The sequence below is a fragment of the Muscardinus avellanarius genome (assembly GCF_963383645.1).
Source record: "Muscardinus avellanarius genome assembly, chromosome: 15".
In the NCBI taxonomy this organism is placed as follows: Eukaryota; Metazoa; Chordata; class Mammalia; order Rodentia; family Gliridae; genus Muscardinus; species Muscardinus avellanarius.
The window spans coordinates 58466354-58480255 of NC_137801.1; the positions used below are offsets into that span (position 1 = coordinate 58466354).

Below are 13902 nucleotides of genomic sequence, written 5' to 3' on the forward strand. Positions count from 1 at the left end.
ATCCCTCCCCAACCCTCCCATAGGAGCTGGAGAGATTGGGAATAATGCGTTCACATATTGTTGTGGTATTACTTGAGCTGTTTCCTTCTCCAGACCTCCTCCTTCCCTTCACTCTCACCCCTAGCTCCCTTAAACTACTCTACCAATCTATCTTTGCATTACTTTATCTCTAGCTTTCACAACTGAGAGAAAACACACCCCCCTTGACATTAGAAGACTAATCTCACTTAGCATAATATCCCCCAGTTCCATTCATTTTCCTGCAAATGACATATTTTGATCTTCGTGATGGCTGATTAGAATCCCATGTGCGTATAGACCACATTTTCTTTATCCATTTAGCTGTTGATGGACACCTAGGCTGACTCCATAATTTGGCTCCTGTGAATTGTGCTATTTTATTTATTTTGGTACTGGGGATTGGACCCAGGGGCATTCTACCTCTGAGCTACATCCCCAGTCCTATTTTTTATTCTTTATGTGGAAACAGGATGTCACTAAGTTGTGGAGGGCCTAAGTAGCTGAGGCTGGTGGAGATGCTGTGATCCTCTTCTCTCAGCCTCCTGAGTATTGAGATTATAAGCATGTGCTACCACACCCGGCACGCTGTACCACTGTATAAACATTTAAAAAGCATGAATGTCTATGCTTCAATCAAATAACACTACTGGGTCAAAAAATGATAGTTCTACAGTTAAGGAAAAAACAAATTTAAATGAATTAATTATTAACTCTCATATTGTATTTCCACGTTAGAATAAGCTTCGCATGTGGCACATTCACTTGAAATGTTTGCTCTTTCATTTCATCACTATTTACACATTCTTATTAGAGTTTCTATTTGTTTACCATGAAAAGCTCTTGCTACCACTTCCCTGTCCAAAGCTTCAGGAATACTATTCAATTTCATGAAGGCAGGAAACGGAATAATTTGCCTTCTAAACTTATTTCAGACAAAGTTACATTTGTCTTTTGTTGGTGTCTCCTAGCTTAATGATTTTAAGATTAGACTATCATCTCTTGAAATTTTATTATCTACATGTCATGACTATGGTTCTACTGCTGTGTGTGTGTGTGTGTGTGTGTGTGTGTGTGTGTGTGTGTGTAATGAACCCAGGGGCATCCTACCTTTGAGCTACACCCCCTAGCCTTATTTTATTTTTATTTTGAAACAGAGTCTTGCTAGGTTGCGGAGAGGCTCGCTTACTTGCTGAGGCTGTCCTCGAACCTGCGATCCTCCTGTCTCAGCCTCCCAACTACTGAGATTACTGGCGTGCACCATCACGCCTGGCTTGCTTTCTAGCTTTAATGGTAGGGAGCAATCATTTACATTTATGAGGAACATTTCTTTATAAAAATCGATCCCTTTCAACACATACAAAGAGATGTCAAGAAAAGATATGAGAAGTTTTAAAGTTTAGATTTGTTTGAATTTTGAGGAAGGTTTTAAGGTAATTTTTAATATTTTCTAAAGACAAAAGAAGCCACGAGACATAAAAAGTGTCTGTGGAATTGCTCTACTGTCAAGATAAAACCAAAACTTTGAACAGAACATTTACACTAATATTCCACACAGTATACTTGTCCATTATAAAAAATTAATAGCATGGGCCGGGCGTGGTGGCGCACACTTGTAATCCCCATGCTTGGGAGGCAGAGACAGGAGGATCGCGCAGGTTCGAAGCCAGCCACGCTGGTTTAGGAGACCTTATTTCCAAATAAAAATGTAAAAATAGGTCTGGGAGTGTAGCCCGGAGGTAGAAGGGCTTCCAGGAACCCCAGTACCAAAAAAAAAAAGAAAAATTAAAAAAAAAATTAATAGCATGTCCTCATCCTTTATATCCTGGATAAAATTAAAATCAATATAATATTGACTCTTCTCTAAAATCATAATAAAAAAAATCCTAGACTGGATACAGGCAAGTTGAGTTCCACCTGAGGGACTTTAGGTGCTCCCTAAACTCCATGGGGTTCCTTTTCTTTAACTTAAAAGTAAAGTTTGTGCTATTTAGGGCTTATTCTATTATTTAATGACTTTTTATAAAGAGTATTAAAACAACGAGCCAAAGTACAGGGAGTATTACAGTCCTAGCACTTCATGAATGCAAAAAGGCATTGGCCTATTTTTCTTCCCTAAGCAGGAGAGCTACTTAGCAACAGATTAAACAGAAGAATAGTTCTAACTTAAGCTCTCTCATTTAATTTCTTCTAAACTTACTGTCTTTTTTCATAATGCTATGTATAGCCTACTATCAAAAGAAAAACTAATAAACACTCGTTGTAAGCGAACTACTAGCAAAGCATTGTAAAGGAAAAACATGAAAAAGTTAGTATACCCCAAGGAAAAATACCCACTTCCAGAAGTAACCACACAGAAAAGCTGGAGTCTAATAATAATGATAGAAATAATGATCACTTTATCGAAGAACATTAAAAAGTAATTAGAAAACTGTATTTGAGGGAAACCAATGAACAAACACAAAATTACACATTAGTAGAATATGAGCACTCTACGGCCAACAGGATAGTTGCAAAATAGGATGTTTAGGTAAAAAACAAATAACTGCATAAAGGCAGAGAGGCCAAAGACAGAAGGGAGCCACCAAGAGTGCGCTTCCAAAATGTGCTTTGTTCGTGTTCATCTTTCTGTGCTCTTCAGAAAAACAATAGAAAAACAAGAGCAAAGCGCAAAGCTTTAAATAAATGTGTCTAAACCAACACTTTGGCATATGCTCCTCACGGGAACCAGCCTCATTCAGGGCAAAGAGTCCCTGAGAATGGGCTAAAATCATTCAGATTAAAAAGCAAGATTCAATTACAGATAGTTACTCTTGCAATATATTAACACTTTTCAGCGGCTATACTGTTTTCTAAAAGCTTCAGTGCTGCACAGAGTTCAAAGTGTCACTTTATATATAGAAAATTAATTAGAGAAAATGACTGTTTACACCACAAAGCACCTTAAGTCTGACCTATCTGCAGTTTCTCTCCTCTTTTCAGGCAGTCAAGCATATTTATCAATCAGCCTACTTTTAAGTGGGTGACAATTTCTAGCTATTTTACAAGATGGCATCTAAAAAATACATACCCAATGACAGGTAAATGGTCTTAAGAAGAGTAAGGAGCAGGGGGTCAAGAAAATGAGTTCAAGCCGGGCACAGTGGCTGATGCTATAATCCCAATACTTGGGAGACTGAGACATGAGGATCACAAGGTGGAGATCAGCCTAGGCAGCTTAGCAAAGGCCTGTCTCAAAAATAAAAAATAGAGCCAGGCGTGGTGGCGCATGCTTGTAATCCCCGCGCTTGAGATGCAGAGACAGGAGGGTCGCGCAGGTTTGAAGCCAGCCTCGTTGGCTTAAGAGACCCTGTTTCCAAATAAAATATAAAATAGGTCTGAGAGTGTAGCCCGGAGGTAGAAGGGTTCCATCCCCAGTACCACCAAAGTAAATAAATAATATATAAATAAATAGAAAATAGAGCCAGGCGTGGTGGCACATGCCTGGGAGGCTGAGACTGGAGGATAGCACAGGTTCAAAGCCAGCCTCAGCTACTTAGTGAGGGTCTCAGCAACTTAGTGAGACCCTGTTTCCAAATAAAGTATAAAACAGGTCTGAGAGTATAGCCCAGAGCTGTAGAAAGCCTCTGGGTCCCACCCCCAGTAACACACACACACACACACACACACACACACACACACGAATAAAATTAAAAAAGGTCTCAGGCTGTAGCTAAATGTTGAAGTGCCTCTGGATTCAATCCCCAGTAACACAAGGGAAACAAACAAAAAAGACAAAAACAACAATAAAGTAAAACAGTTCAAGATCTGGCACCATCAGTAACTCTAAACAAGACAGTTATCATCTGTGTCTCAGTTTACTCATTTGTCAAATTACAGTACTTTCTTTATAGGATTCTTCTGAGAAAAAAAAGATGAAAGAATGCACTTCAAAGTCTTTGAAAAAGTAAACAGTATTTCAATATTTAGATCAAATTATTAGTAAAAAATTAAAACTCTAAAATGCAATCCTTTGATATACTCGTTCCTTTTGGCATACAGAATTGAAAAGTCTATTACTTTCTATTATAAAACATATCAAATACTAAAGTATACTAAGTGTACATATACTATTTTTTTTTTTTTTTTTTTGGTGGTACTGGGGTTCCTGGAAGCTCTTCTACCTCCCGGCTACACTCCCAGACCTATTTTTTTATACTTTTTATTTGGAAACAGGGTCTCTTAAGCCAGCTCGGCTGGCTTCGAACCTGCGCGATTCTCCTGTCTCCGCCTCCCAGGCGCGGGGATTACAAGCGTGCGCCACCACGCCTGGCGTACATATGCTATTAAAAGAGTAACAATTTTCAACAGACTCTCATATAAACCCTCGTCTTAAGAAATAGATGCATTACACATACCTTGGAGGAGCCCATATGTCTGTTCTATCTCATTGATCTCATTTCACCCACTACAATGAAGTTAGCAACTTGCCACATTATTTGAGAAGACAAGGAAAATTTTTTCTATAGTCATTTTGAAAGTATAGAAAATCAATGACGGTTTCAGAGCTTTATGAAACATTTATATACTTAGCTTCAATTTAAATAAAACGTTTCTCTAGTTCCAGAAGCCAAAATTCAGACAATATTTTTATAGTGATTTTACATAGCTGGTATTTTTTGCTTTCATATTATGGGGTTAAGAATTTTAAAGAACATTAGTGATATAAAAGCCATAAACAATATTCAAATGTTTTCTTAAAGGGAAAAAAAGAGCAAATTAGATAAAGAATATAAAAAGAAGAATTGTTTTCCTCTTAAGAGAGAGATTGTCAGAAAATAGCCATATTATGTCATATTCTCATTAAAGAAGATGGCTCCTTAAACGGGTAATTAGTATGACAGGAATCAATCCAAATAGATTGTTCACCTGAGCAAGTGGTGGAAGAATCTTCTTGCATACGTGCTGATTTGGTCTCTATATTTCAAAATAGTTGTATCCAGCAGTGGTCTTGTTGGAGCATAGAAGGTTCCTAGGCTTGCCTCAAGCTGTGCTGTAGAATTCAAACATAGCAGCATTAAAACAAGTGAAACTCCTTCAATTACAACAGAATACTCATGTTTGCAGTCAGTCAGGTTTTGCAAACTTGGATGAAATGTGAGCTTGTTGCAGGAAAGATGAAATTAAAATATGACAGCTGGTACAAAAACAAACCTGTGTATAAACTTTCACTTGAGGCAAAGCTGACAATGACTCTGTGCAACAAAAACCTGTCAAAACTGAAGAAATCCATAATGAACCAACATCTCGCCACAAATGGGTAATTAAAACAGTGACTCATCAAAGTAACACAGTTTGGACTAGTATTTCCTGTAAAATCAACTCACAATGTGCTCAACATTTACTCTCTTTAGCTAAAAGGAGAAAACTAACTTTTCTGCCTAGGGAAGAACTGAAATTGGTGCAACTGAATTGGTATGTTTTCTAAAATAATATGATACTGCAATGCACCAATAAAAATATATTTTTTAAAAAAGATACCCTGGGCTAAGACTATATCTTTATTGCAATTTTAAGAGAAAAGGCTCAATATTTCCTCTAAATCCTGCTCTAAACAAGATTCTTAGTTTTGTCCATGTATGAAGCTAGCGTCCCGGGAGAGGAAAGAAGGACTGGAATGCAGGTTTTGAGAAACAAGGGGTCTAGAGATTGGGGGAAAGGCACAGTGTTGTCTACTTCACAGTTTTGCCAAGATATGCCTAATGAAGCTGTGCGTCCTCCCAGAAATACCTGCAAGTTAAGAAGTTGCCAAGATGGTAATGTATGAGAATACGACAGCTCACAGTCAGACTCTGACGTTTACGCTACCAGTACTGGGTTGAATGAACAATTCAGTACTTAGCAAAACTCTTTAGTTGGAGGCATATTTGAGTTTGGAAGTATTAAATACCTCATCAGAGTAATTGCTATGGACTTGGCTAAGCTGTCAGTAATTTCTTTTCTTTTTTATAATCTCAAATCTAGGCAGTAAAGTAAGATGAACTTTAGAGGTATTTTCTTTCAAAGCAGCAGTCAATTTAGATTAAAATTGAATACAGCAATGCTATTGTGAAAACAAGCCAGATTCTCCTGCCATTGCTTGTTTTCTTGACAGCATGTTTCATACATCTGAAATTTTGAAGCTACATGGAATACTCATAACTCCCAGCACAGTTATAGATTCATTAGATAGCCCAGCTTGATGTTTAAGGCAGAAACGAAGATCTCAAAGATAACCCCAACACAGCTACAAATAAAAGAGCTCGCTGGGTTCCACTAATAAAAGGAAAACAAATTACCATGTCAAATTTGCAAGCTTCAGATAGACTAAATCTCAACAGAGAAGAACTCTGAATGTTTTAGAAATGTGTTTTTCAGGTACTTGGTGGGGGGATGGAATGAACATATCTACTTAAAATGTACATATTTGGATAACACAGCATCATGCAAACATTTTATTTTAATAGCCTAGCATCCTAAAGGTTTTTTATTTCCCTATCTCCCCAATATGGTTCCTTAAAAATATCCTTTATTAGGGCAAGAATCTGATAATGCTCATTTCATTTGTGTATTCCCTACCAATCTTTCTTACAACACAGTAATCTTACTACATAAATTCAGTAAGGTCTAACAATTTCTCAGCGTCCTGAGTAAAAGTTAATGTTTTCGCTTTTCCAGATTTCTTCTTTAAGTATAAAGTTAGAACCTTCTGTATAGATTTTGTGTACCATAGGCTTTCTTTAGGGTTCTCTGCCAATCTTGAAAGTGTATAAGTACTAAGAAATAATTACTTGAGATAACTCTATAGGCAAAAAATATTCCAATAATCTATCATAAATCTTTCATTTTTATTAATATTCATTGAGTACCTGCTGTGGCCCAAGCATGTGGAAGGCATGCATGCACTAGGAATAAAACCTAGGGCCTTACCGTGCTAGGCAAACACTATCACTGAGCGATACTCTGGCCCTTTTTTCAAATTTTGTTTTGAGACAATGTCTTGCAAAGTTGCCCATGCTGGCATGGCACTTGCCATCATCCTGGCTCAGCCTCCAGAACAGCTGGATTACAGGTATGACCCACCACGCTGGCTTGTGAAAGGTATTTTCTGTGTGTAGAAATACCAAAATCTTCATAGATGGGTTTGGACTATTTCCAAAAAGTGCATTCAGTTAACACTAAATCAACATGTACTATAGGACTTCTGTGAATTAGGCCGAGACCATGTATGACAGACATTCTGGAGGAGCATGTTCTTACTAATTCTCCTATAAGCTTATAAATGAAAGTTACCTACAGAATTCTATAAAAAACAACTATTTTGAAAATATCATTAACATGCAGTAAGAAAATCTATAAAAATTCATAAAAAATAGCATGAAATAAAATATTCTCCAGTAAAGGACCTTTTGGCATATATCCTGTTTCTCCCATCTTATAAATTACTAGGGTCAGTTTCTCATTGGCCGTGATTTCCCATTATGAATATCAATGCTATCAACAGAGCCACGAAAAAGATGCAAATGCCAGAATGTTTTGGTGTGTTTCACATTAAAAAATGAATAGCTCATTAAAAACACTAGATAATCAGCAAAAAGATTTATTTTCAAACTGGGCACAGTGGCAAATGCCTATTATTCCAGTACTTGGAAAGCTGAGACAGGAGGATCATAGGTTCAAGATTAGCTTCAGCAACTTAGTGAGACCTTCAGCAACTTAGCAAGGCACTGTTTCAAAAAAAAAAAAATCTAAGGGTGTAGTTCAGAAGTAGAATGCCTCTGAGTTCAATCCCCAGTACCAAAAAAAAAAAAAAAAATTATTTTCATTACTGTATGTGACATATCTTTTCCTTTTCTTTTTTCTAAAGTGTCTTATCTTTTTTTTGACAATAAACATCTGGAATCCCTGTGGGCAAAGTTACTTATTGAGTAAAGGTGGGGGAATCCAAGCAGGCAAAAGGGAAAGGGATGTCAAAAGGACAACTCAGAAGAATGAAAACAAGACGGAGCAACCCAGGCTACAATTCTGACACACAAAATGTGAGCGTTAAGGACTCATTGTATAGGCAGAGGACTTGGGTGTGAGGAAAAAATATGGATGTCAAATGTGAACAAGGACAAAAGGCCTTTGTCTGAGGCCCTTTGTCTACCAGACTCCAGAGAGCACATGAAATTTTTGATCAAAGTCTGAAATCTGAGCATATTCCACACATGAGCTTAGACTGGATTGTACAATGACGGCATTGTGGGTTCTAACACAAGCATATACAGAAAAGCTGTTCTGTATGTTGACAAATATTACAAATTAAGTACTATATGGGAACAATTACTTGCTATCTGATCCTTTCAATTTAATATAGCATTAACACTTTTGTCTTTTGTGTGTGTGGAACTGGGGGTTGAACCAGGGTATTCTACCTGAGCTACAACCCCAGCTCTATTTTATTTATTTTTATTTATTTTGGTGGTACTGGTGATGAAACCCAGGGCCTTTTCTACCTCCGGCTATACTCCCAGACCTATTTTATGCTTTATTTGGAAACAGGGTCTCACTAAGTTTCACGCCTCACTAAATAGCTGAGGCTGGCGTTGAACCTGTGCGATCCTCCTGTCTCAGCCTCCCAAACGCTGGGATTACAAGCAAAAGCGCCACCACGCCCGGCTTTTATTTTTAGAAAGGATCTCACTAAGTTGTGGAGGGCCTGAGTTGATGAGGCTGGCTGTGAACCTGCCATCCTCCTCTTTCAGTCTCTCAAGTACTGAGATTGCAGGTGTGCGCCACCACGCCCGGCTAACATTTTGTCCTTTAATCTCCTATAACCCAAAACATCCTAAAAAGATGAGTCAGAAAACACTCTGTATACCATACTTATGAACATATTGATGACATATACTGCAATCTGACCTTCTCTCTCTGGAGTGAGCCTTTGTCTAAGAAGGTGATTCACAATGGCGCTCATGCTGAGGAAGCACTGCTGGCCCAGGGTGTCCCAGTTCATGCTTCGCAGGATGTTTATTGCCTCGTAGATTTCATCACAGTGAATGTACTGGAAAATGATGTCTACCGGGCCCAGCCGTCCTTGAGTGAGGATACCTGCCACAAAATAGATGAAACCAGATGTGTGTGTGTGTGTGTGTGTGTGTGTGTTCGCGTGCACACGCGTTAGTTATCAGGGGCTGAACCCAGGGCATTCTACCTCTGAGCTATACCTATTTTATTTTGCAAATGGGGTGTTACTACACTATTTATTTTATTTCCAAAAAGTGCATCCAGTTAACACTAAATCAACATGTACTATTTTATTTTGCAAATGGGGTGTTACTACGCTACAGAGGGCCTCACTACATAGCTGAGGTTCACCACAAACCTGTGATGATCATCTTCCTGCCTCAGCCTTCCAAATACTTGGATTACAGGCTTGCACCACCACACTTGGCCAGGTGAGTCTTTTATTTATTTTTTTATTTTTTGGTGGTACTGGGGTTCCTGGAAGCCCTTCTACCTCCGGGCTACACTCCCAGACCTAATTTTACATTTTTTTATTTGGAAACAGGGTCTCCTAAGCCAGCGCGTGCGGCTGGCTTCGAACCTGCGCGATCCTCCTGTCTCCGCCTCCCAAGCGCGGGGATTACAAGCGTGCGCCACCACGCCCGGCCAGGTGAGTCTTTTAAAACACAAAATAGAAGCTGTGCATGGCAGCACAGGCCTGTTATCCAAGTACTTGGCAGGCTGAGAAAGGAGGATTGCAGGTTCACAGACAGTCTCAGCAAGTGGTGAGACTCGCAATAACCTGGTGAGACCCTGTTTTGACATTAAAAAAAAAAAAGTAAGACTGAGGGAGAACCTCAGAGGTAGAAGGCCCTGGGTTCAACCCCCAGTACCACAGAATGAATGAATGAATGAGTGAATGAATGAATGAGTGAATGAATAAAATAAAATACATAGAGTACATTTTTCCATAATTTTTTTAGAAAATCATTTCTTGAGGCAGGCATGGTGAGGCACAGTTGTAATCCCAATACTTGAGAGGCTGAGACAGGAGAATCCGGGTTCGTGGCCAGTCTCAGCTACTTATTGAGTCCCTCTGCAACTTAGTGAGACCCTGTTTCAAAATAAAAAATAAAAAATTGGCCGGGTGTGGGAGGCAGAGACAGGACGATCGCGCAGGTTCGAAGCCAGCCGTGCACGCTGGCTTAGGAGACCGTTTCCAAATTTTTTAAAAAATGTAAAAATAGGTCTGGGAGTGTAGCCCGGAGGTAGAAGGGCTTCCAGGAACCCCAGTACCACCAAAAAATAAAAATTTAAAAAAAAATTGGGCTGCGGAGTGCAGCCTGGAGATAGAATGCCTCTAGGTTTAATCCCCAACACCACACACACACAAAAATCATTTATTGAGTTAAGTGCTAGAAATGTAGAACTGACCCCCTGCACAACCAATATTTGCTATAAACTCTCTTGGTATAATAGAAGCACATTCATTTATCCTCTTACAATGAAAGAAAATCTACTTTTAAACTTATAGGACCAAAACCATATAAATAAAATTTCAAGGGAAGGCATTCTGTTCTAGTTTATTGTGTTTGTTGTTGTGTATGTGTGGTGCTGGGGATTGAACACAGGGACATTCTATCTCTAAGCTACACCTGCAACATCTCTTTTTACTTTTTGTTTTGAAACAGGATCTCACTAAGTTCCTGAGAGTCTTGCTAAATTGCTAAAGCTGGCCTCAAACCTGTGATCCTCCTGTCTCAGCCTCCCAAGTACTAGCATCACAAGAGTATACCATGACACCAGGCTACTTTATTGTCTCTTAAAAGGATGATCTCATTTTTTTTTTTTTTTTTTTTTTGGTGGTACTGGGGTTCCTGGAAACCCTTCTATCTCCGGGCTACACTCTCAAACCCATTTTATATTTTTATTTGGAAACAGGGTCTCTTAAGCCAGCGCAGCTGGCTTCGAACCTGTGTGATCCCGTCTCTACCTCCCAAGCATGAGGATTACAAGCGTGCGCCACCACACCTGGCTTAAAAGGCTGATCTCATTTGAAGTTAACAATTTGTGTGTGCTAAATGACAATAAGTGATAAGATTTTTAATATTAAGCATGGTTCTTTTGATTTTTCATCTTTAAAAATAGCTGGCTATAAAACCTTTTATTTCTTAGCCAATGTTTATTAATTTGAGTAGGTCTACAAAAGATTCTCAGTACAAATAATCATAAAACTAAATGAGAAAACGTATGCAAGATTACTTCATAAGCTATAATGTATTATAAAATATTACTACAATTCTTTTTATTACTATCATCATCATTTCACTGGAATATTTATAGGCTTCGGCATTTTAAAAACCATATTAGTTCATGAGATAGATGCTGAAATTCTTCAGAGTAACTCCAAGTCACATCAAAATAAAAACGTAGGCTCTATCTAACAGGACTCAACTTGACAGAGAATCTGGGGAATTGCCCTGACTATACTAAGCAGTAAAACTTTACTATTCTTTTTGTGTTGTGAGACTCGACAAATATGACTATCCAAAAGCCTTCATGAGCCTGCAGTCAAGCACTGGAAGTCCTCATAAATCAGGGTGGCTCCTTGGCAATGGATATTAATTTGTAGGAACTTCATAGGGAACTGAAAATACCTAAAATCTACTGACTTCATGTATACCCTAAGCAACACTTCTCCTAGAAGTAAGGGAAAGAAGTGATCTGTTAAGAAGAAACAAGAGGTACCATATAATTGTAAACAAAATGAAGAAGAGAAACTCTTAAAACTTACAGGGAGAAAAATATAGGGTGTACAGAGAAACAAAGACATAAATAACTAAAGACATTGTATCTGAAATTATGGAAACCAGAACACAACAGGAAGATGTTTTTAAGTGCTGAGAGATAAGAAGAAATTACCCTAGAATTCTATATCTTTATAATGACAGGTCCAAAATTTATAAAGAAATATAACAAACCTTAAATGCACCCAATGACAGAGCTCTGAAATAGTAAAAAGAAAAAAAATGACAGAACTAAAAAGAGAAAAATAAAACATTTAATAATATTTGCAAATCTCAGTACTTCTCTCAAGAATCAAGAAAACATGTAAACAGAAAAATGGAGAATACTTAGAAATGCTATCAATGAATCTGACCTAATTGACATTTATAAAACACTTCACCCAATAACAGAACAATATACATTCTGAGTATATATGGAATATTACCAAGCTACATCATATTTTGAGTAATAAAACAAGCTTCAATATATTCAAGGTTTTTGTTATTTGTTTGTCTGTGATACTAGGGATTCAACCCAGGAGCATTCTATTGCTGAGTTTTACCCCTAGTACTTTTTAAAATTTTGTATTTTGAAATAGCCTCATGCCGGGCGTGGTGGCCAAGTTTGTAATCCCCGCGCTTGGGAGGCGGAGAAAGGAGGATCGCGCAGTTTCAAAGCCAGCCTCGCTAGCTTAAGAGACCCTGTTTCCAAATAAAAATAATATAAAATAGGCCTGGAGGTAGAAGGGTTTCCAGGAACCCCAGTATCACCAAAAAAAAAAAAAAAAAAAAGAAGAAGAAAGAAAGAAAGAAAAGAAAAGAAAAGAAATAGTCTAAGTTACCACACACTGGCCTCAAACCTGTGTTTTAGCCTCCCAAGTACTGGGATTACAGGCATGCACAACCACACCTAGCTCAATTCAAACTTTTAAAATCATATGGAATAGGGTAGGTTCTCTGACCACAAGAAAATTAGATATCAATAATAAAGATATCTGAAAAATCCTTGAATGTTTAATAACCTATAGGTCAAAGAAAAATCATAAAGAATATTAGAAAGCATTTTGAATTAAAATAGAAACAAATGAAAATTTGTGAAATGTAAAATAGTAGTGCCTAGAAGAAAGTTTATAGCTTTGAATATTTCAATTAGAGAAGAAGGAAGAGAGCCAGGCCCGGTGGCGCAGGCTCGTAATCCCAGCATCCCAGCATTCCAGCTGCCGAGACAGGAGGGTGCGGTTCTGGGTCAGCTTCAGCTTCTTAGTGAGGCCCTTGCAACTCAGTGAGACCCTGTTTCAAAATAAAGAATAAAAAATAGGGTAGGGTGTCGCTCAGAGGTAGAATGCCCCTGGGTTCCTTCCCTAGTTCAGAAAAAAAAAAAAAAAAGAAAGAAAGAAAGAAAGGAAAAAGGAAGATGCTTTACAAATTAGTGAGAGCCTGTTTCAAAATAAAGAATAGGGCTGGGGGGAAGGAGAAGGAGGAGGAGGAGAAGGAAGAGGAGCAGGAGGAGGAGGAGGAGGAGGAGGAGGAGGAGGAGGAGGAGGAGGAGGAGGAGGAGGAGGAGGAAAAGGCCTAAAAGCAATAATCCAACTGATTATTAAAAACGTAGGGAAGGCCGGGCGTGGTGGGGGACGCTTGTAATCCCTGCACTTGGGAGGCAGAGACAGGAGGATCACGCAGGTTCAAAGCCAGCTGCGCTGGTTTAAGAGACCCTGTTTCCAAATTTTAAAAAAGTATAAAAATAGGCCTGGGAGTGTAGCCCGGGGGTAGAAGGGTTTCCAGGAAACCCAGTACCACACACACACACACACACACACACACACACACACACACACACAGTAGGGAAAACCCGGGCATGGTGGTGCACGCTTGCAATCCCAGGATTTGGGAACCCAAGACAAGAGGATCACAAATTCAAAGACTGCCTCAGCAAGTAGTGAGACTTCTCATCAATCAATCTAGTGAAAGGTAGAAAGAAGGCCTTGAATCCCCAGTGCCAACCCCCCCCCCCCAAAAAAAAAAAAAAAACACTTAGGGAAAGAAGAGCAAATTTGACCCAAAGTAAATGTAAGAATAATACATAGAAAATAAA

General features: G+C 38.6%; 1 protein-coding gene across 1 annotated transcript in view; it reads right to left on the reverse strand.

Annotated features, from left to right (window-relative positions):
- WDPCP (WD repeat containing planar cell polarity effector) overlaps positions 1-13902 on the reverse strand; it is a gene marked incomplete at its 3' end in the record, with an annotated part of 308777 nt that overhangs the window by 216113 nt on the left and 78762 nt on the right. Inside the window, exons 10-11 of the mRNA XM_080711300.1 lie at positions 8941-9129; positions 4927-5050 (exon numbers count right to left, since the gene is read on the reverse strand). Of these exons, the coding sequence (XP_080567426.1) occupies positions 4927-5050; positions 8941-9129 (313 nt within the window). The remainder of the gene's footprint in view (positions 1-4926; positions 5051-8940; positions 9130-13902) is intronic.